This window comes from Typopeltis vanoorti, chromosome 14, assembly GCF_054136105.1.
Source record: "Typopeltis vanoorti isolate ZY-2024b chromosome 14, IOZ_Tvanoo_1.0, whole genome shotgun sequence".
In the NCBI taxonomy this organism is placed as follows: Eukaryota; Metazoa; Arthropoda; class Arachnida; order Uropygi; family Thelyphonidae; genus Typopeltis; species Typopeltis vanoorti.
Window position 1 is genome coordinate 117,206,198 of NC_143562.1, and position 24,385 is coordinate 117,230,582.

The 24,385-nt window shown below is 37.0% G+C and overlaps 1 protein-coding gene across 4 annotated transcripts in view; it reads left to right on the forward strand.

Moving 5' to 3' along the window:
* Window positions 1-24,385, forward strand: part of unc80 (unc80, NALCN channel complex subunit) — a 1,852,146-nt gene that overhangs the window by 715,764 nt on the left and 1,111,997 nt on the right. For all 4 annotated transcript variants that reach the window (XM_090404461.1, XM_090404464.1, XM_090404465.1 and 1 more), the window contains one exon: window positions 13,585-13,746. In XM_090404461.1, coding sequence (XP_090260587.1) covers window positions 13,585-13,746 — 162 coding nt within the window. The remainder of the gene's footprint in view (window positions 1-13,584; window positions 13,747-24,385) is intronic.

Consider the following 24,385-nt stretch of genomic DNA (forward strand, 5'->3'; position numbering starts at 1 on the left):
GCACTAATCTAATATCCAACCCCATCTGTTCTAGTTTGACTGTCAACTTATCATGAGGTACTCTGTCAAAAGCCTTTGCGAAATCCAAGTATATTACTGTGTATCCAGTTTGGTGGACATAAAGTGAAGTGGAGATATAATCAATTCATTTAAACTTTTGAAGAGTTATTATAGAATTAACACTGAGGAGATTTTTCATATGGTTGAATAAGGGAAAGGAACAAGGAGAATAGGCCACCTGTGAAAGTTATAAAAAAAGGTGGTGAGTGAAAGGGTAAGAAGTAAGTTTTTTGCATGGCAAGTGGTAGGAGCATGGAATGCATCGACTTGAAGGTGGTGAGTGTGCAGACTGTGGATGATTTGAAGGAGTGTTATAGGAAATATATAATAATGATCTCTCTGGCTGCTGCTACCCTTTGCCATTTGTTGTACGGACTTCATATCCATTTTCATTTGCTCCAGTTTTTGTAATTGTTTTCCATGTGGTATTCTATCAAGTTCCTTTATAGAGTTCAGCAGTATAAGGCTTTAGTCATTTCCGATATCTAATTTTGTTGTTACTTTTTTATGAAATGTGAATCAATTACTAAGACAAGTCATACCCTTTACAAAGCCATGATACTCACTATAGAGTATTGTATTCCTATCCAAGCATTGTTGGATTCTACCTTTAACTAATTTTTGTTGCAATAGTTTAACAACCACTCCTAATATTTTATTTGGTCTATATTGGTAATTGAAATATCTTACCCTCTTTCTACTCCCTTGTAACCTTGGCAGAGCCAAGACTTAGTTTGAAGAACTTTAGTGGCAGTGCCATTTCTTGCACATTCATTTAGCACACAATTTGACATGCCTTCCATTTCAACTGCTGTATTCACGTTGATATTTTTTAATATGCTGAAACCTCCCGTTCATCTTCTTCTTCTTCGCGTTATTCCCGCTTCCTATGCAGGGTCCGTGTGTTACTTAGATGCGACTACCTGTTAGTACTACTACCAACCAACCCGTCGCCTGGTCTGCTGCTGGGGGGATATATTTTTGACTGTAGAGGTGTATGTTCATGGGGCCGGTTTGCCTGTTTGTGGGATGAAAAACGCCAGATAAACTGGCGGAAAAAACCCTACTGACTGCGCCCAAGACCGGCTAACTTGGCTATGCCTGAGGAAGATCCTCAAATTCCTCACGTCTACAACGGGAATCGAACCTGGGGCACTCCTTCCCCAGGCATATGGTTGCGAAGCGCAAAGCCACTAGGCTAACCACGCGGTCTTGAAACCTCCCGTTCATCTACCTAAATTTAGATATGAATCTCTGACACATCAACAACTGTAAAATCCCCACCTGGAAGATACACCTTTGCACACATGATCACTCAGCAACTCAACTATTTCTTTTTCTTCTCTCATTTTGCTGTACTCAGCATTGATTATAATCATTCTACCATAGTCATATTTCCTCTTACTTGCTACATAATGAAAAAACTCTTTTGAATTTACTTTGGCTTGCTTAGCTAATTTCGTCTTATAATCTGATTTGTCTTATCTTACCATACTAGTCACTCTTTCTGATGTTTTTTTTTTCTCAAGACACAATTTCTCTTTTTATTTTCATATTTTTAAAGAGATTTATATTCCTTGCAATTCACCCATTAAGAAGAATGTGCTAGAGAGCACTGATGACTCTGTACTCTAACTCAAATTTTTGGTACAGATGATTTGTGTTCTCTTTTTCTATCTTTACCACATGCTTGTCAACTCAAAGCTTGATTGTTGTCTTCAGTATATGCTTCTGCAATAGAGAATACCCTTTGATTGAATTCTTTCCACTATCTGAATACAATAGCTCTTGGTATATTTCTAGTCATGATCTTAATACAAGAAAACCTGTTCTTTCACGTTGGTGGAACCATTTGTCTTTTAGGTATGCTCCGAAAATAAAATCATTTCTTGACCATCTTTTGTGAATTGGTACTTTTTCTCTGCACTGGGAAGTTTAAAACAGTGCATTCAAACTGCCATTTATCCACTTATATATATTTTACCAAAGAGGTTATACACATTATCCACATTACACTGGACAGTATTACCTTCACACAATGCATAGCTTTTCTCCTTGGCAAGGTACTCCATGCTTTCCCTAACTAGGCACTTTGGAAGTGAGTTAGTCTGTCCTCAATCAGCCAGCTCTTTATCACCCAGAGAATAGGGCCATGACTTGGCACCACTCTATACTGATAGTTAGATATTAGAATAATCTTTGACTCTTTTCCTGTATGTCCTGATTTCCCAAATACGATTGGAACATAATAATTATACTACCGAGTGATATGCAATGTAGCTTCCATTTAAATATTTTTTTTAAAATGTGTCATTATTGTTATTCATGACACCTCCAAGGAGTCTGAAGATTCATCACGGGAGGACACCTACTGTACAATTCTCCGTATCGACTACTACACAGAACCTCTACTACCAATCATGCAAGATGAAAAACCCGAGTTTCCGGGAGAAAAAACCCTGCTATTATTATTATTAAACAGATATCTTCATGGAGTCAGAAGACTCATCATGGGGTCTGACACTAACCTTTATACACACAATACCTATCATATCTTTCCTTAAACTCATTTACTGTCAGGACATGCAAAACTAATTCTGGCAGTCCATTCCACTCACTCACCACTTTTCAAGAAAAAAATTCAGTCCTTACATCTTCACTAACCACATTCTTACACAACTTCTAGAAGTGATTCATATTTCTGTCACTTTCTGTTTGTAATCTGTTGAAAAATGTCCTTTGTGTCGATCTTATAGAACCACTTTAATAACTTATAAGTTTTTGTCGTGGCTATTTTTTTGCCTATTAACAAAACTTTGCAACCCATACACGTTCTACCTATCCTCATAGGAGAGAATTATGCACACACCCGTCACCAGCTTGGTCACTCATCTCTAAATCCTCTTCACAAGTCTAACAAGTCTTTCTAGACATTCACCACTATCTTAGTAAAAAATCTGGTCCCTATGCTCTTACTATCCATATTAGTTACATCACCTTCAGGGTTGATGTTCTTTCCCTACTTGTTATGTATTGAAAAATTTTTTTTCTGGATTTGTCTTAGAAAACTCCTTTAGTAACGTAAAAGTTTCTATTATATTCTCTCGTTTCCAACTATTAACTAAACTGCAAATCATACACACCATGATCAACTAAATATTGCTGCCTATGCACCTTCATCAACTAAACTTTACAACATACACACTCATACATATTCAGTCTCTCCTAAGAGAGAACATTCCACTAATCATGTCGCAATCTTGGTTACTCACTTCTGCTTCCTCTCCTCCCCCACCTCCCATAAAAAAAAGTGACCAATCTGTGTACTGTATTCAAGATTTCAAGATGCATTCACATCAAAGTCTTAAAATCAGAGATAATAATGTCAATGTGTTCTTCAGCATTCAAATAATCCTCTGATCTATTTTGTCCAATCATTCTCTCTGCAACTTCACCTCCATTTTCACTGTCAATCCAATCCCTAGCCTTACCTCATCAATTTCTTGGTCCAGTACTGTCAACATAGCATACTTGTATTTACAGTGTGTGGAGTTGGGAAGGGGGGGGGAGGGCAAGTGGTTAGAGTGAAAGATAAGAAACAAATTTGTTAATGTACTCTTGAAGATCCGATGGCAGCAATCCCATTATAGGATTTAATGGAATAAAATCTAAATAGCATAGGGTGGTAATCATTGGGGTAAACAGTATGGCATAAATTGTTCCAGAGAACAAAGGTATAAGATTGAAGGAACGAGGATAAAAGTTGGTTTGATAAGTTTAGAAGTTAATGTATATGGATAGTGACCAGCAGCTACTAATGTTTGTACATGATTAAAGGAAAGTAGAAGAATGATAGTGGCCTGTTCAGTGGAATACTTCTATTGAAATTCTTATAGAAAGACATAATTCAGCAACAAAGTGCCTATGGGAGAGTGACTGAAGGGAGTCAGTGAGAGAGAGAGAGAGAGGGGGGGGGTCATTTATTAAGTGAATAGCTCCCTTCTGAATACAATCAGTTATCCTGAGCCAGGTTTAAGGTACACCACCCCAAATGTGAGGGCAATTTTTTAATGTTCATGTCGATTTGAGTTGTAAAAAGTGTCAGGAGTCAGGCAGAATTAACAGCAAAACGCTTTTGGAGGCTGAAGAGACTGTGGACATGATGTGTTTGTGTCAGAATAGATAGGCTGTAAGTCAACCAAAAAAGAGGAAACTGATCTTGATCAACAATTAGAACATTGTCAAAGAGTGAGCATGGTCTTTCTTCAAATAACACAGATTGCCTATTGCTGGTACGTAAAACTCACTAATTCATCCTCGTCTCACTTGATAATGGCAAGGATAATTGATATTTAAGGCATTGGTTACAGAAGATCTTGAATCCAGAATCAATTCAGCACTACAAGGCTTTGTAAATGGAGAAAATGAATTGAGAGTGCTGCTGTTATTAGAAAAAATATGGATAGGATTGTATGTGAGAAAGAGAAGATCATTGATGTATGGTAGAAAGAGTGTAGGTAAAAGTACATGGCCTTGAGGTACTACAGTATTGATTAAAAAATCTGATGAGAGGAAACCATCCACTGCAACCTGCAGCAGACAATCTAAGAGGAAACTGGTTTTTATTCACTCACAAAAGTTAGGAGGAATGCCATGAGACAGTAGCTTGGTAAGAAGGCCATGTTGCCTGACTTGATTAGATGTCTTGGAAATATCAAGTGCCACCACTTGAGTTTCTCCAAAACTTTCCATGGATTGTGTCCACCAATGGGTAAGGGTGACTAGGAACATGTATGCAATCTTTTCATCCCAAAGTTCAAAACCTTATACTTGCTATGTTAAGTTGATATCCATTATCCTTTTCCCACAATACCAATCCATCATTTAGGATTCTCGCACAACCTTTGTTAAATGTTGCCTCCCTCAGTTTTATCACATCTTTCCTTTTATGCTAGGCCCAATGACCTGTCACGGCCAAGTAACAGGTGTCTTTAACCTGGCTTTTCAACGAAAGTCTGGCTGTGGGAAAGGTGCCCAGGGAATGAAAGGAAGTTAAGATAGGGCCATTGCATAAGGGTGATAATTAGACTTGAAGTGTCTAATTATAGGCCAGTTTGTGTGTCATCAGTAGTTGTTAAGATCTTGGAGAAAGTAGTGAGGGACCGTATACAGCATTGGGCAGATGAAGGTAATGTTATCCATGAGAGTCAGCATGGATTTGTGAAAGGGCGCTCTTGTTTTAGCAATATGCTAACCTTTTATAATAAAGTTACAAGAACATTAGATGAAGGAAAGGCATATACTGCAATTTTTTTAGACTTAGCAAAGGCATTTGACAGGGCAAATGAATGGGGGGTGTCAGTTTAATGCAGCAAAATGTAAGGTCTTGAGGTTTGGGAAACATTGATGGGATGCTGCATACTCTATGGGAGGAGTTATTCTGGAGGAAGTAGGGGAGACAAGAGATCTGGGATTGATGATTGATAGAAACCTGAAATTTAGGGGACATATTGCAAAGGTGGTGAAGGTAACACAGACGATTGCTGCAATTATGAGAAGGACACTGACCTGCAGAGATAAAAGGGTTATTTCTGTTGTATATGTCTCTGATCAGACTACACTTTGACTATTGTTCTCAGATTTGGTCCCCAGGATTTGAAGGGGATAAATTAACTGTGGAAAGGGTACAAAGATGGATGACAAAGATGGTTTCAGAACTGTACAATTTTGGTTATGAGGATTTGCTGACGGAATGTGGACTGCAGAGTTTGATGGATAGAAGAAGGAGAGGTGATATGATTAAGACTTTTAAATTGTTGAGAGCTGGTAACAGGGTTGACACTGGGGAGTTCTTTCACTTGGTTGAACGGAAAGGAGTGATGACAAGAGGCCATCCCTGGAAGTTACGAAAGGAAACTGTGAGCAAGAGGTTGAGGAGTGGTTTCTTTGCATGGAGGGTGGTTGAACCATGGAATGCATTGCCTGATGGATTGGTGAGAGTGAGAAATGTCAATGAGTTTAAGGAGTGGTATGATAGACTTTGCATTTCTTAGGGGGGGGGGACATCCCCTCGATGAGTCTTGATAGACTTTATGTTCTTAGGAAGGATCTCCCATGAAGAGTCTTTTGACTCCATGGAGGCCTGAATAATGATAATAATAATAATTATGATAGGGAAATTAAGACTGTGTTGCCTGCTATAACTATAAATTGGATTTGTTCTTCTGGCCAGCTTTCCTGTTTTTCAGGAGGAAAAAACTGAGTTTCCAGCAGAAAAAAAAACATTTTTTTTCTACTGGAAAACCTCTGTATGAGACTAGTTAATTCGTCTTCAGTTGAAAAGCCTTGATAAAGGTTTGATTTGTCCTAGATGGGATTTGATGAAATTGTGGATATAAACAGAACTGAGGTTCTGTTTATATCCACAATTTTATGTCATCAGTGAACAATTTGATCTCCTTCTTTACTTCTTTAGCCTCTGTCAATCCACTGCTGGATATAGGCCTCCCCCCTCAACTTTCTAGTTCTGTCTGTTTTTAGCCAACGCCCAACATTTCATATCCAACCATGGTAGATGATCCCTTCATCTTGTTCTTTGGTGCCTTTCCTGCTCATGGTATCTACTCAGTGCTTAATTTTGCCCATCCACCTTTTGTGTGCGAATCTACTAATATGGCCAGCCCATCTCCATTTACATGCTTTACAACACTTCACAATGTCTTCTGCTCCAGTTATCTCTCTAATTCTAGTATTTCGTATTCTGTCTCTTTTTTGTTATGTGGAGCATTCTTTTCTTGAAGCATGCTCTTTGGGCACATACCAGCTCTCCTATTTTTTTTTTTAGTCATTGCCCATATCTCACTTCCATAGATAAACATTCAAATAATGCATATAATAAAGAGTTTTCTTTTTTAGGCATACAGGTATATCTCTTACCAAATAATATTTATACAGCAAAATGTGTTGTTTTCTTGTATAATTCTTCTTATTTATCTTATTTTTCCTTAAAACTGACTAAATGTCCAAGGTAAATATAGTCCTACGTATTTTCAATGTAATCGTTTGTTAATTTTAGTTTGATGAGATTGAATTTGTCATCAGTTTCATTTTAGTTTTATTAAACTTTAAAGTGTTTTCCTGCTTTCTCTGTTAAGGTCATTTAGTATTTCCTGAGCTTCTTTATTTTTTTGCTATAAGAACAGTGTCTTCTGATGTGGTAGAAACAATTTGGGTAATATAGAATCTCCTTCCCGTATTCCTATCCCATGGCAAATTCCTTTCCCTGATGTTCTTGCTTTATACTGGGTGTTGAGTTTTGATATAGAGTTTTTATTATTATTATTCGGGCCTCCATGCACTCAAAAGACTCATCATGGGAGGTCCTTCCTAGGAAACAAAGCCTACCATACCATACCACTCCTTGAACTTATTGACTGGTCTTGCTCTCACCACTCTATGAGGCAATGCATTCCACGGTTCCACCACCATTCATGCAAAGAAACCACTCCTCACCCTCTTGCTCACAGCTTCCTTTTGTAACTTCCATGGATGGCCCCTTGTCATCACTCCTTCCTGCTAGTCCACCAAGTGAAAGAACTCCCCAGTGTCAACCTACCTCTCAACAGTTTAAAAGTCTCAATCATAGCACTCCTCCTTCATCTATCTACCAAACTCTGCAGTCCACATTCCTTCAGCCGATCTTCATAACTAACATTGTACAGTTCTGAAACCATCTTTGTTATCCACCTTTGTACCCTTTCCACAGTTAATTTATCCCCTTCAAATCCTGGGGACCAAATTTGAGAACAATACTCTAAGTCTGGTCTGATGAGTGTCTTATACAATGGAACGATAACTCTTTTATCTCTGCAGGGCAGCATCCTTCTCAGTATTGCAGCAATCCTCTGGGTTACCTTCACCACCTTTGCAATATGTTCCCTGAATTTCATTTTTCTATTGATCATCACTCCCAGATCTCTTCTCTCCCCTACTTCCTCCAGTACAGCTCCTCCAATCGAGTGTGCAGCCTCCGAGTGATGTGTCCCAAACTTCAAGACTTTACATTTTGCTGCATTGAACCGAAACCCCGATTCATTCACCTATCTGTCTAGTATATTCAAATCCTCTTGCAGGGCTGCCACATCTGCACTATAAATACAACAAAATTGTATTTTGTTGTATTTATATACAACTTAAAAATACAACACCTTTTACATTCTATTTCTGTAACTATATCATGGATTTTCAGTCACCCAGGTCTCACTGATGTCTGTAATTTTGGGCCAAGTTGAACTTACCAAGCCAAAAACTCCTCACTCTTATTCTTGATACTTCTTGCATTTGTGTACAGGCATTTCAACATCCCTTTGTACCCAGGTCTCACAGGTCTTCATAGATATCACAGCTCTCATTGGAGACCTGTGCAATCCCATTCTGCAATGCATAATCATTACTGAATGATTGCTCATTTATCAGAGGTGTGGCCAGACACATCCTCCCTAATATGAATTCATCCTTCCTAATATCTTTAGTTTCCCTGGATTTGCACTACCAAACTCTCACTAAACAACACTCTCTCTCCAAACATATAACTCTAAAACCATTTAAATGTAATCCATTGGGAATATATAAGTCCTTTCATCCATCAAATTCACTTCATACATCAATAAACTGCACACCATTCCTCCTGCACAATATTCTCATTGATTCAAAGGGCAATCATGGCCCTTCTTCTCAGTTCTGTCCTATCATACTGAAGAAGCAGACTCACAATCTTTATTTTCTTACTCTTCATTTTTGCTTCAACTAACAATTCTTTCATATCTTCTTTCATTGCATATTTCTCACCTTTCAAATCATTTATGCCAACCCAAAAAATTAACTTGGTCTTTTCATTCTTCTGGATACTTACAGTGTCATTAACATCCTTTATCTTCACACCTAGAAGTGTGGTCTGATCAGGGTCTTATACAATGGAATGATAACTCTTTTATCTCTGCAGGGCAGCATCCTTCTCAGTATTGCAGCAATCCTCTGGATTACCTTCACCATCTATACAATATGCACCCTGAATTTCAGTTTTTCTATCAACCATCACCCAAGATCTCTTGTCTCCCTACTTCATCCAGTACAGCTGCTACAATCAAGTATGCAGCCTCCCATCGATGTATCCCAAACTTCAACACTTTACATTTTACTGTACTAAACCAACACCCCCATTAATTGCCCATCTGTCTAGATTATGCAAATCTTCTTGCAGGCTGCCGCATCTCACTATTACTAATAACCCTTCCCATCTTCAAACAACTGAATATCCCCTTCCAATCCATTGACAATGACATTTTGCTGCATTAAACTGGGTCTCCATTCATTTCCCACCTGTCTAGTTTATTCAAATCCTCTGGTAGGACTGCTGCATCTGCGCTATTAATAATAACACTTCCCAGCTTCACAGCATCTGCAAACAACTGTATATCCCCCTGTAATCCACTGACAATGTCATTGATATAAAGGTTAAACAATATAGGCCACTACTGAGCCCTGTGGGACCCTACTTGTAACCTTCTGCCTCCTTGATATTTCCCAACCATACACAACTGTCTGATAGCTATCGGACAGCCAATCCTGAATCCATTTGACCAACATGACATCTAATTCCATGTGCTGCAACTTAAATATCAGCTTATCATATGTGGCACCCTGTCAAATGCCTTTGCAAAATCCAAGAAAATGGCAGTGTATGGCTTTCTCTCATCAACTGCTCTTGTAACTTTGTTATAAAAGGCAACCATATTACTAAAGCAAGAGTGCCCCTTAACAAATCCATGTTAACTCTTACAGAGAACATTACCCCCTATCTGTCCAATGCTGTATATGGTCCCTCACTAATTTCTAGAAGAACTTAACAAATATTGATGAAACACAAACTACCCTATAGTTAGACACATCCAGTCTGCTACTGCCCTTATGCAATGGCACTATCTTACCTTCCATTCCCTGGCCACCTTTCCCTTAGCCAGACTTTCATTGAAATGCGAGGTCAAAAGAGCTGTCAGTTCTTCAGCACATTCTCTCAAACCCCATGGTGAAATACCATCCAGTCCCACAGCTTTACTTACAACCAGGGTACTCAGTATTTGGAACATGATCTCCTCTCTAAACCTTGAACCTGCCCTATCCCCTCTAGTATTAAACCTTCTGCATCAGTCACTCTATTCCCATTTTTATCCCACAATGTCATTCTTCAACAACTATTTCTCCTTCTGCTGACCTCATAGCTAAAAATTCCCTAGTATTATCTTTGGATCTTAGTACTAGTCACTTCTCATATTCCAGTTTGGCCTGAGTCTTATATTCTTCATGCATCTGCTCTCCACTCCCTCTCCTTATATCTCTTCCATAACCTCTTTTTTCACCTGCAGTTCCTGTTTGATATTGTTTGTCATCCACTTTACACCAAATTGTGTCTACTTCTTCACTCATGGAATACAGCTTACTGTTGCTGCTAACCAATATTCCTTCACAATTTCCCAAGCACTAATCGTATATTGCCTTCCAATTCTGCCCTACATGGAATTGCTCCAAGATATCTATGACTATTAAAATCATCTTCCTTATAATTCCACATACATTTCCCTTTCTTTGATACTGCTGCATGTCTATTCATCTTCTAAGTCAAAACCACATGGTCACTCTCTCTAACTGGGGGAGAGACATCATCTCAGTTATTATCAGCTCTTCTGATGCTATGACCAAATCCAAAACTCTTAATCGTTCCCTCTATTACATGTTGCCTAAGACATCTGTCCCTCAAGAATTCCAGAAATTCCATTCCCTTATTACTACATGCATTTTCCTCTTCCCAATTTATACTGCTTTCATTAAAATCTCCTATAACAATCATTCTTCTTGCACTTGCCAAGCTCAACTGTCTAAACATCTCCTTCTACCCCCCCCCCCCCCCCCCGTGCTCCTTGGTTTGTAGCAACAGCCCACTAAATATCCTATCTTAGCCTGTTTTGCCCACCTCTATCTCACATCATATGCTTTCAAAACCATTCGTGCCACTGCCTTCCAAAGCTTCCACTCTTAGGGACATAAGTCACTTATCATAAGCAGTATACTCCACAACCTCATTTTCCCTTCCTATCCTACTGAAAAATGTTGTACCCTGCTACTTCACTTCCTGTTATTATATCATCTTCCATCAACCACATTTCAGAGATCCCAATAATCTTTGGCCAGACTGATGCTATCAGTGCCACCAATTCATCTCCTTTATTCTGAATACTCCTGGCATTAGTATGAAGCATAAACCTGTCACTGCTTCTATACCTATCATTATCCTTTCCAGACTCCACTGGACTCAGTGTTACCTAATGTCATCCCCCATCCCCCCAAGCACCCATTCCCACAAGAGGCCACTCCTGCTACCATCCACCCTGGGAATTCTAATTTCCCTGCATTTACACACCGACTCTGGTATACTTTGCTGAGATGGCTGCTTGTTTTTTTAGCTATTTATCATTTTTGACTGATATAGAGATTTATATAATTTACAAACACTAAATGTACAGAAGATTAAATTCATTTGCTTTTTCTATTGCTTGGTTAATAGTGTGGATATGATCTAGTGTAGAAAATCTTGCTCTGAATCCTGTTTGTTCATATGGCTGTACCTCATCCAGAAACCTTGTGTTCCTGTTAAATATAATGTATATAAACATTTTTTACAATTGTAATAGCAAATTAATCGTCCTATAATTATTGATATCATCTCTGCTGCTCTTTTTTTGCAATATAATAATAAAGGATTTGTGCCACTGCACTGGACTTTTTTCTGTAGTTAAAATATTATTGAACATATCCAGTATGACCTTGTGAAACTTTAAACTTCCTGATTTATATGTTCTGCTAATATGCCATCTTCTCCAGGACTTTTGTTATTCTTTGTGGACTTGAGGGCTTTCCATAATTCTTCCATCACAATGGGTGGTTCTGTAATAGTCTCATCTAATAGTAGAAGATTTGTATCTGTTTCCTTGTCTGTGTATATGAGAGTGGTCTGAAATGCTCTCAGCCTCGACCATAGATGGCTGCACTATCGACAAGATTTTTTTTTTCTACATTGGTACATCTGTCATATGCATCCATGTGAAATTGCAAGTCATTCTATCAAGTAGTTTGTTTTATATAGCTTCTGCAGCAAAAGTGTTGTTTGAAGTTCATAAAGGTTTATGGGCACTCTTCTCCTTTGTTTTTGACAATTAAGAAATGGACTCCTGAGTTTAAACGTGGCTGTACCAGCCGTGAAGATGATCCATGTGAAGGACGTCCAAAAAGTGTAACAACACCAGAAATCATGATCAAGTGCATGATATGGTATTGGATAACCGACAAGTCAAATTGCGTGAAATTGCTGAGATTATAGACATTTCAAAAGAACATGTAGGATATCTATTGCGTGAAGAATTGCAAATGAAAAAGCTTTGCGCAAGATGGGTGCCACGCTTGCTCACATCATATCAAAAATGCACTCACATGAAAATCTCTGAACAGTTCTTAGAACATTTTAACAAGAATAAAAACTGATTTTTGTGTTGATTTATTACTATAGATGAGACTTGGATTCACCATTACACACCAGAATCCAAACAGCATTGAAAACAGTGGATAGAAGCCGGTTGTTCAGTGCCAAAGAAGACAAAGTCGGTTCAATCATCAGGAAAGGTCATGGCATCGGTGTTTTGGGATGCTAAAAAAAAAGGCATTTTGTTTATTAATTATCTTGAAAAGGATTAAACAATAACCACGGAATAGCAAAAGTTGTTTGATTGGTAGAGCCTCTGCTGCTAATGGCTCACGCAATAAGTTAAGCAAGTTTGAGCACTGTTGTAAAGGGATCATTCGTTCGATGCTGTTGGCACACTCTCCCTTGATGAGTCTTTGGACTACCTGGAGGTATCACATAATAATAATAATAATAATAATAATAATAATGTTATTCCGATCTTTTAACCAGACTAGACAAAAAAATTTGTGAGAAAAGACCGAGTTTGGAGAAGAAAAAAATCATCTTTCATCAGGAAAATGCACCTGCTCACAAAGGTGTTTGGACAGTGGGAAAATTAAGGGATTTGCACTATGAATTGTTGGAACATCCAGCCTATTCCCCAGATTTGGCTCCCTCTGACGTCTATCTCTTCCCAAAACTAAAACTCTTCCTCGCTGGTCAGTATTTTTCTTCGAATCAGAAGGTGATTACAGCTGATGAGGGGTATTTTGCAGATCTTGAGATTTTACTGAGAACGACTACAGGACAGGATAATGGTACTTGCGCATCGCTGGAATTTTGAAGATGTTTAATGTGAAAGATTTTTTGCTTATGCTAGGTTAAAATCCAGTAGAAAATTAAAATATAATATCTTGTCAGCACATTTTATTTTGGAATTAAGTTTTAATCAGTCTTTATAAAGAAGTTTTTATTTTTTTTACATAAGTACTTTTAAATCTATTAATTTCTAGGAAGGAGAATAGCACAGGGACGTCCACATCTGTTGAGAAGGACAGCTCATGGAATTGGACATAACTCAAGCTTCAAACGTCGTAGTCTAAAGTTAAAGAAGACATGTGATAGAAAAGGCAGGGCTCGATCTTCAGCATTTTTTGAAGATGAAGAAGATACAGGTCTATAATTGATATTATTGTGGTTATTACAGAATTTTAAAATATTTCCTAACTTCACTTAAAAAATTAAATTAGATTCAAATAAAGTAATATCTAGATATTTATAGAATTTTAAAATACATCACAGTCAGACTTTTTTATAATTATTTTAATGGTATGAAAGGGGTATAAAAATTTTAATGCTTATCTTTATCTTATCATCTGATTTACTGATCTTTATTTGATGATGTATGTTACAAGGGAAGATTTTGTTCTGCTTCAATGCTTTCCATAATTATTTAATTATTATTATTATGTGACACCTCCAATAAGTATAATAAATTTAGTTTAATCCTTTATCCAAGTGTGAGCAAACAAAGTTTGCACCTGAAAATATCTTCAGGACTGAGGAAAGCTAGTACAACACCAGGCAATTCCGAGCAAAGGTGGACCAAACTATCATCACTCCTATCTCAGTATCTCCCATAATGCAAAACACATCTCTTTGCAGATATATATAATGTTATGCATTAAGGGAAGGGCCACAACCCAGACCGGTTTCGACCTTTATTGAGGTCTCGTCAGTGGGAGCCAGGCCCAGAGGTGGAGATACCAAAGCAGATGCAATGAAGAGGTCATCTTTACCTGTATGAGTTGCCAAAAGGTGTGCCACCTTGTTATTAAATGACTCTGGATTTAGAGAAAGATGTTGAAAGTTTATTTTTCACTTGATTAGACTATAATAAATTTAGTTTAATCCTTTATCCAAGTGTGAGCAAACAAAGTTTGCACCTGAAAATATCTTCAGGACTGAGGAAAGGTAGTGCAACACCAGGCAACTCGGAGCAAAGTTGGACCAAGCTGTGGAGGAAGGTGCAAACTTTGTTTGCTCACACTTGGATAAAGGATTAAACTAAATTTATTATAGTCTGACCAAGTGCAAAATAAACTTTCAACATCTTTCTCTGAATCCAGAGTAATTTAATAATAAGGTGGCACCCCTTTTGGCAACTCCTATAGGTAAAGATGACCTCTCCATTGCTTCTGCCTTGGTATCTCCACCTCTGGGCCTGGCTCCCACTGACGAGACCTCAATAAAGGTCGAAACTGGTCTGTGAGACCCCAATGAGGGTTGAAACCAGTGCGTGTTAGGCTTAGGCTCTGCTTGGGAATAAGTTTTTGCTTGTCTCTGAGTTGAGTCACCACTGAGATTATGGCTCTGCTTGGTGGTGGGGTGAGCTTGCCACTAGGTAGAGCCACTGCTGAGTTCTTCTCGGTGATCGGGTGGCCTCTCACTAAGTGGAACAACGCTGAGTTGGATGATCTTTCGGGATCGTCTTATTTTTAGAGCCCGTTTCACCTGTACAAAGGTCAAAACCGGTCTGGGTAGTGGCCCTTCCCTTAATGCATAATATTATACATATCCGCAAGGAGATGTGTTTTGCATTATGGGAGATACTGAGATAGGAGTGATGATAGCTTGATCCACCTTTGCTCCGAGTTGCCTGGTGTTGCACTACCTTTCCTCAGTCCTGAAGATATTTTCAGGTGCAAACTTTGTGTGCTCTCATTTGGATAAAGGATTAAACTAAATTTATTATAGTCTAACCAAGCGCAAAATAAACTTTCAAACTCCAATGAGTCCAAAGATTCATCGAGGGAGGGCACATATTCTACAACTCTCTGTCTCCACCACTCAGTTCACCAACTGCACTAACGGCATCTACTGCCAACCACCACCCCTAGTATTTTCACAGACAATCACAAACATCCATGCCCACGGTGGGATTTGAACCTGCAGCCTTTTGGCTGGAGAGCAGATACGCTAACCACTTGGCCAACAAGGCTGGCCTGGTTAACACATTCATATTTGTGTGTTTGCCTCTCCAAAAACTAGTGACATTCAGTTTATATATATATATATATATATATATATATATATATATATATATATATATATATATATATATATATATATGTTAAAAATACCAAGCAATTTTAAACCTGGTTTTACTCCATTTCCCAAGTAAGCAAACAGACAAACAAGTCAAGTTTGCGCCTGCAAGTGATGCAAGTCTAGCTGATCCTACAGGTAGTGCAAGACCAAGGCAACTCGTGGTAAAGGTGGCATAAGCTCTGATCACTAATCTTAATATTTACCCTTAATGCCAAAACACATCTCCAAGAAGGGGATGTATGATGTTTTGTATTAAAGGCAAGGGAGGCCACTACCCAGACCGGTTTCGACCCTTATTGAGGTCTCATCAGTGGGAGCCAGACTAGAAATACCAAGATTTTAGTAATACAGAGCTTATAAGTATTTTACCAGAACAAGTTACCATAAGGTGTTTTAACCTTATTAAATAAAAATCTCAGGAGGAGATATAAATGTAGAAAGTATTTTACCTTGGGTATGATAAATGTTAAAAATACCAAGCAATTTTAAACCTGGTTTTACTCCATTTCTCAAGTAAGCAAACAGACAAACAAGTCAAGTTTGCACCTGCAAGTGATGCAAGTCTAGCTGATCCTACAGGGAGTGCAAGACCAAGGCAACTTATGGTAAGGGTGGCATAATCACCTTTACCACAAGTGGAAATGGAGTAAAACCAGGTTTAAAATTGCTTTTAAAGAGCAACTGATGAGTGTTTTTCTCCATTGATGAGGAAAGAGGTACAGTAACGACATTTATCTATAATCCCCATTCATCTGCCCACAACAACTTTTATTTGTTATTCCCATTTATTTGTTTGCAATCATTAAGTTCAGCTTACAATAACGTTTATCATTCATCCCCATTAATCTGCCCACAACAAACTACGACTACACTCTGATTTATAATAGATAAATCAGAGAGGAACTGATTAGTGTTTTTCTCCATTGATGTGGAAAGAAGTACAGTAACGACGTTTATCTATAATCCCATTCATCTGCCTGCAACAACTTTTATTTGTTATTTTATTCCCATTTATCTGCTTGCAATCATTAAGCTCGGCCCACAACAACGTTTATCATTCATCCCCATTAATCTGCCCACGATAAACTACGACTACACTCTGGTTCGACATGCAACATCCAGGTTAGTTTAGGTTAGGTTAGTTTATGATATCTGATTTCTGATTTCATTGAGGGCAAAAGAAGTACTTTCCTTCCTTTTTTCATTATAAACTATCCTAACCAATAAAGGTTAGGTTAGTTTATAATGATTTCCAACCGATAAAGGTTAGGTTAGGTTAGGTTAGGTTAGTTTGTAATGATTTCTGATTTCATTCCATGCAAAAGAAGTACTTTCCTTACTTTTTTCATTATAAACTAACCTAAGCTGTTATAATTTCTATTGAGAACGAAAACCTATAAACATGTTTTTATTACATTTACCAGACTCCTCTTGGAATTATTCACTTTAATCGGTTAAAGTGATTAATTCTCGTAAATTATTCACTTTAACCGGTAATTATTAATAATAACTGGATTTATCACTTTAAACGTAACATATATACGTATACTCCAGAAGATGACCTTAAAGTGAAGGTCGAAACGTCGAGCATATATATTTTGGTTTATATTAAACTAAAGTTTTACTCTAGAATGGTAGTCATATCCATAATTTTTCGTAATAAAAACAAGTCACTAACTTGGCAACAGTATCACTGTTGCCAAGTTAGTGACTTCGTTACTATATCTAGTGACTGTTGAGTTCTCATGCCGTACCCCCAAAAATTTTACCACTTACCCCCAAGGATTACTCATAGCACAGGTTGAGAACCCCTACATTAGTGTATAAGCTCGGCTACCATGAAGCACTCGTATCAATTACACCAAGCTCCCATAAAGCAATCATACTGCTGCTTCTTCATTATCAGTGCCTGAATCATTATACCTATAAATAAATATGAATTTTTTTTTAAATTATCTTTTCATTTTTGATGTAGGTACTGACAGACAGGCAATTCATTTTGTAAACTGATGATGTAATCAATAAATACAGTATAGTATTTTCAATATTTAAATGTATTTTCTCTTCCTTATGATTTTCTTAATAAGATTTTCTTTTCTCTAGCTTAATTTATTGTAAGAATATGGTATATAATACATATAACATACAAAATATGTGTTAATCATCTGTTCATGTTATCTGTAAGGGTTCCACTCAACGTTAGACTATTAGTTATTAAGTTTTTGGTGAGTCGAAAATTATATGCAAATTTTTGAATAATACTGGGGGGGGGGACCTCTAACCCCCACGTTGTTCAAAGGTCAACTGTATATATGTATATATTATTATTATTATTATTATTATTATTATTACGTGACACCAACAGGGTGTCCAAGGACTCATTGTTGGAGGGCATTCTACTCAGTTCCACCACACACATCTCACCATCTTCCCTAGCACTTAATTCTCTTACTACACACAACTACTATCTACCACCCATCACCACCATTAATAGTATTTATTGTCTGTAAATTACATGTGTTCTAATGGCTAATTTGCCCGTATATTATTATTATTATTACATCACACCTTCAGGGAGTCCAACGACTCATCGAGGGAGGGCATCTACTCTACAACTTTAAATCTCACTACTCCACCAACCTTCATCATCTAACACCAATGCCATCTACCACCGACTACTACCACTAGTACTTTCACAGACAATCATGTATATATACACTCATGTTCATAGAAACTGTATCACTAGCTGTAACCATGTTTTTTTGGTAATTGAATTTGAATGCCTATTTGAAAAGCGATACTAATACAATAATTGTCACAGATAACGAAGAAAGTAATATAACATTTTTATATTTGATTAATATTTGGCTCTTTTTAGTATACGATATGACATAATTAGGAAATGACAACTAACTTGACAAATTTGCAAATATTTCAAAATGGAGTGGACAGTAATATTTTCACTGGAAAAACAAATACCATTATCAAAATTTAGTTCATCTATACAGTTTTACTAATATCCAAAACTGAACTGAAAATTCACTTTTTGCTGTTTAGTACTTTGTGGATCTTCCTCTTGCCTTTATTACAGCTCTGCATTGGTGAAGCATTGACAAAATCAGAGTACTGATGGATGCAACTGTCAATTTATGGTTTTATACCTTTATAATGTCTTCTTGGAGCTCCTGAAGTGTTTTCAGCTTCTTCTTGTGCATTTCAGTCTCCATTTGGTACCACAGATTTTCAATGGGGTTTGATATCAGGCTGTTTCCTGGCCATGGTAGTCCCTGAATCGAGTGTTCATTGAGCCACTATTAACCTGCAACAAAAAAACTTAAGCTTTTTTTAAGTACTAAACTGAATTTGTATGGTACATTTTAGGATTATAACAGCATTACTTACACTTTTTTTCCCTATGAGAAGTGGCAGAGCCAACCTGGAAGATGAAGTTCATTGTTACGGTAAAGTGGTCTCCAATAGTAAGCAGGAATTCTTCTTCTAAAATTATCTAGTACACTTCTGCGTTCACTGAAACTTTTGTGAAATGCAAGCAACCAATGCCATGATATGGCATTTAGCTCTAAATCTTCTGACTGGCTGCGAATTTCATTGTTGACATCAGTCAGGATTGAATTTTTCCACTGATCATCTTCAAACTGTCTATCTGCCATCGGCATCCTGCAAATTTGAGTTTTTCTCATCAGAAAAAGTTATCTTTTCCACCAGTCAGGAGTCCACTTGTCATGCTCTTTGCACCAATTTAACTGAGTTAATCTCATTTTTTGGTTAACAAGGGCTTCTTTTTAGGTACCTGGCTATCAGTCCCTGTCAAATGAGTCTTCTTCTGATAGTTACAGAGCTTGCCACAACTCCCATTTGTTCTTCCCAGTCCTGTTTCGTTTCTTTGGACAGCACATACCGATTTTTGAGGTAGAGCTGCTTTAGAACTTGATCTTGGCATGGTTTAGCCCATGGCTTTCTTCCTTTCAGCAGATCCAGTTTCCTTCACTTTTGACAGCAGCAGCAGTACCACAGTAGATTGACTACAGGACATCCTTTTAGCCATTTCATGAGAGGAATAGCTTTCTCTATTCAAAGCCTGAATCACTTTTTCTCTGAGGTGTTAACTGCACATAAGTAGCCATAGCAGTCTCAGCACGAAAATGCAAAAACTAACTCTTGCTGTCTATAAATAGCATAAAAAATTCTGATGCAATAGCAGCAACTATACATTATTCAGAAACCAGTGGGAATGATAGATGATGCAATACAATGAAATATCTAATGATCTCTGTATTGTGATCATCATCAGGAAAAATACATGTGTATAAGATACAAGCTACATGACACTGCACAATACAAAAGTAAGATGAATCTAAATGCTTGTTAATCATTTAACCTAGCCTGACCTCTTGTGGGAAAAAAAAATAGTAATAAATTAAATTAAATAAAAATATAAAAAATAAAAAAAATTATCATTATTTTTCAAAATGGTCGTCACTGTAGAATGAGACCATCTGAAGTCATGTGCAATCACATTGACTGGCTTACCAGCCTCATGTTGCTTTATAACTTGCAACTTCGTTTCAAGATAAATTGCTCGCCTCTTTTTCTGTGATTCTTCGCTAGGTTTTTTGATTGTGCTTGTAGGGGCCATGTTGTGCAAAACATTGCAAAATATTTAATGATAAATGCACAAATTACCCATTTCTCAAACTCGAAATCAACAGAGGAACTGTTGAAGACACATGCCGACTGCCGAGAGAGGTTGCCACTGAAAACGCTGTTGCCACTGTGCATGCTTTACCTTAAGCCCGCTTGAGTCTTGTTCGAAAGTATAGCCAAAAATGTTATTCATTCCCTTATGGGATCACAGACGTATCTTTGAAAGGATGTAATTTGAACGGACATAAGTCGAGAGATAACTGTAATTATTGTGAATTAATTGCTTCAAGAACAAATATAATGTTTTATCGAGTAAGCAATTAGAAAAAATTAGCGCAAAAAAATTAAAATTGAAATTGGTTCTCCAAGGTAAGGCAATATGTTAGTGAAGAAACTATGCAAGGATCTTTATTTTGTCCAGGCATTAAAATTGTATTGTACAATAAAAAGAGAAAACAAAAAAAAAAATAATTCCTATATTTGTAGTCTATCCAATATAACTAAGATCCAGTTACCCAGCATAGAACAAGGAACAGCATTTCTTGTTATAGGCAACTGAGACACAGCTATGAATGTGAGATAATCTAATTAAGTGTTCTCTTCAGCGTGAGAGATTATCACACCTCCTAAACGACATGACTGCCAAATTCCACTTCTTATCCATGTTTCAGTGCAAGTGGTCTGAATCATATCCAGATTTAGCTGGATATGATTTATAGACGTCCTGACCGGTAGGGAGGTTAATTAGTTTTTGGAACAAAATAAAACAAAGTAGTTAAATAGTATTTACATTTTACACATGAGACTGGAAAACAATTATACTAGAAGCCATTACCTAAAATTTACTCCTAATTACCTCATAAATTTACTCCTCATTCCATGCTATAGCTCCAAGCAGTAACATGGAATGAGGAGTTGGGTGGAAAGGAGATCATTCATGCATGGGTGATATTCAAGAATTATCTACTAGATAATTCTTGAATTATCTAATAGATAATTGTACATTTAAACATTGCTTCTACTAGAAGCAATGTTTAAATATATTCCAAAGGTCAGAAGATTAACTAATGTACATGTGAAATGAATGAATGAAAAGATTAGGCATGTAATATAGAGAAAAAGGCATAATGGAAACAACAGAAGAGAAGTGGTAATAATAAATTTCATAAGGAATACAAAGAACAGGCAATTAGGTGAATTGTTTGGAGGTAAGGATAGCAAAAGTTCAGTCTGAGTAGCAGTTAGCTAAAGAAAAAAAAAATTACTGTAGGATGGCATTGATTGGAAAACATGGTATAAGAATAACTGTTGTGTAGGATATGGTTGAAATATTTAATGAGCAGTTCATAAAGGTCTATCATCATTGTGAATGTGATATTATGATCATGGAGAGTCTGAGAGTAGTGGATGAGGAGGAGAGATTGACTGTGAGTGAAGAAGAGGTCTATGGGGGAATTAAGCAAACTCGATATTAAAAAGGCTGTGGAACTTGATGATATATCGCCGCACATTTTGAAGGAATGTGCCAGAGAGTTAGCATCTGCCTTGACATATTTGTTTAATATGAGTTTTACATTGGTGCATGTTCTGAAGGAGTGAAAGAAAGATGAGATAATGCCGCTTCATAAAGAAGGTAACAGAATTCAAGCATCAAATTACAGGCTGATCTGTGTGTCAGGTGTTGTGGTTAAACTGTTGAAAAAACTGCTGAGAATCAGGATCCAGAATTGATTTTACAACAGTGGTATTATCTTTGATGAACAGTACGGATTTGCAAAAGGCAGTTTATGTTTTAGTAATCTACTAAAACATAAACTGCCTTTTGCAAATCCATATGGTAGCATACTTAGACTTTGCAAAGACTTTTGATAGGTTACTGCATGATAAGTTGATATTCAAACTAGAGTGGATGGGATTGAATATTAGACTAGTGCATTGATTTGGAGATTGGCTGTCTAATAGGTATCAACAAGTTGTGCATGGAGGAGCAGTATCCCAGAAATGGAAAGTCACTACTAGTGTGCCTGAAGGGTCTGTTTTAGGACTATTGCTGTTTTACCTGTATGTTAATGATATTGGAAAAGATTTGATTGGGGATATACTTATGCTACAATTCTGTTACCTTCTTTATGAAGCGGCACTATCTCATCTTTGCAGATAATCCAAAGTTAGAACAAACTATAAGGATTAGAGCAGATGTTGCCTTACAAGAAGACCCGGATAGACTGAATGAATGGGCCTGGGATGCTAGTTCAATGTTGCAAAATCTAAGGTTTAAAATTTGGAAAAGAAAGATGGAATGTAGAATTTATTCTTAGTGGGGATATATTGTTGATGGTGGAGGAAATATGAGATCTTGGGATTGTGGTGGATAAGAATCTAAAATTTTGAGCACATATTGTCAAAATTCCAAGGACAACACAGCAAATTCTGGCAATGTTGCAGAGGACATTCTGGTTCCATTGTATAAGGCTCTGATGAAGCCACGTATGGACTACTGTGCCCAGAATTGGTCATCTGGTTTTTAATTATATGATGGTGAGATCTTGGAGAGAGTCCAGTGGCAGTTAACCAAAATAGTTTCTGATGTCTGTAATGTTGAATATGAGGAAAAGTTGAGATGATGCAGTTTGCAGAGTATAGTGTATAGGAGGAAGAGGGGGTGGTATGAGAGAGAGACGTACAAGTTAGTAAAGTGTTGTTATAGGATTAGCAGTGAAGAGTTTTCTCATTAAATGATGGGAGGCTGGGGGAAGAACAAGTGATCATCCCTGGAAACTGTATAAGGAGGGGTGTGAGCAGGGGAGTGAAATTCAGGTTTTTTGCATGGAGAATTGTGAATAATTGGAATTCACTGCTTGAGATCATGGTGTCTGTCCAAGTGTAAGCAAAATAAATAGCATAATTATAAAATTTAAATCAAAAGAGATCAGAGAGAAACGTCTAGACTACGTACAACTTCGTTATTATTATTTTTTTTTTTATCCTAAGACCCCCATTGCATCACAGACTCATCTAGGAGGTCCCTTTTGTAATACATACAGCTCATCATACTGCACCTTAAATACAATTAAATTCTCTGCAGACACCATGATCTCAAGCAGTGAATTCCAATTATTCACAACTCTCCATGCAAAAAACCTGAATTTCACTCCCCTGCTCACACCCCTCCTTATACAGTTTCCAGGGATGATCACTTGTATATAATTATAATTTAATTATATAACAGTATAATTTCTTGGCATCTTTAATTTATAGTATAACTAAATGAAAAAAACTTTTAACAAGTAAAGAAACTTGCACAGAAAATCAAGATTGAACTTATGGGAGAAAAAAAAAATATCCAAAATTAACCTCTCAAAAGAAAATATTGAAGAAAATAGAATATTATACAAAAATTTGAAAAAATCAAGATTGAACTTATGGGAGAAAAAAAAATATCCAAAACTAACCTCTCAAAAGAAGATAATGAAGAAAATAGAATATTATACAAAAATTTGAAAAAAGAAATAGACAAACAATGCAGATTAGCAAAAATTACATATTTAGAAGAAAAAGCAGGAATATGTGAAGAAGCATACAAAAAACATGACTCCAAGGCCATTTATGAAATAGTTAAAGAGATAACTAGAACATACTCACCCAACTTAGTTTCAATATTGCAAAAAAGATGGAACCACAACAAGTAGCTGTGAAATAATAAAAGAAATATTTGCAGCTAAAGAAAACATAGATCAAGACGCCTTCAACCCAGAAGAAACTTCTGACACAAAAGACATACTAAATGAAGAAATACATAGAGCAATCAAACAAATGAAAAATAATAAAGAACCAGGCATCGATAACATTATTATTATTATTTTGGGTATCTCCATGGGGTCAGTAGACTCATTGCGAGAGACCCAAACCAGCAAAACAATATCTGTCATATCTCTTCTTGAATTCATTTACAGACGAAGAGTTCACAACTAAGTCAGGCAATGAATTCCACTCATTCACCACCCTCCAGGCAAAAAAACTTGTTCTCACACCCTTGTT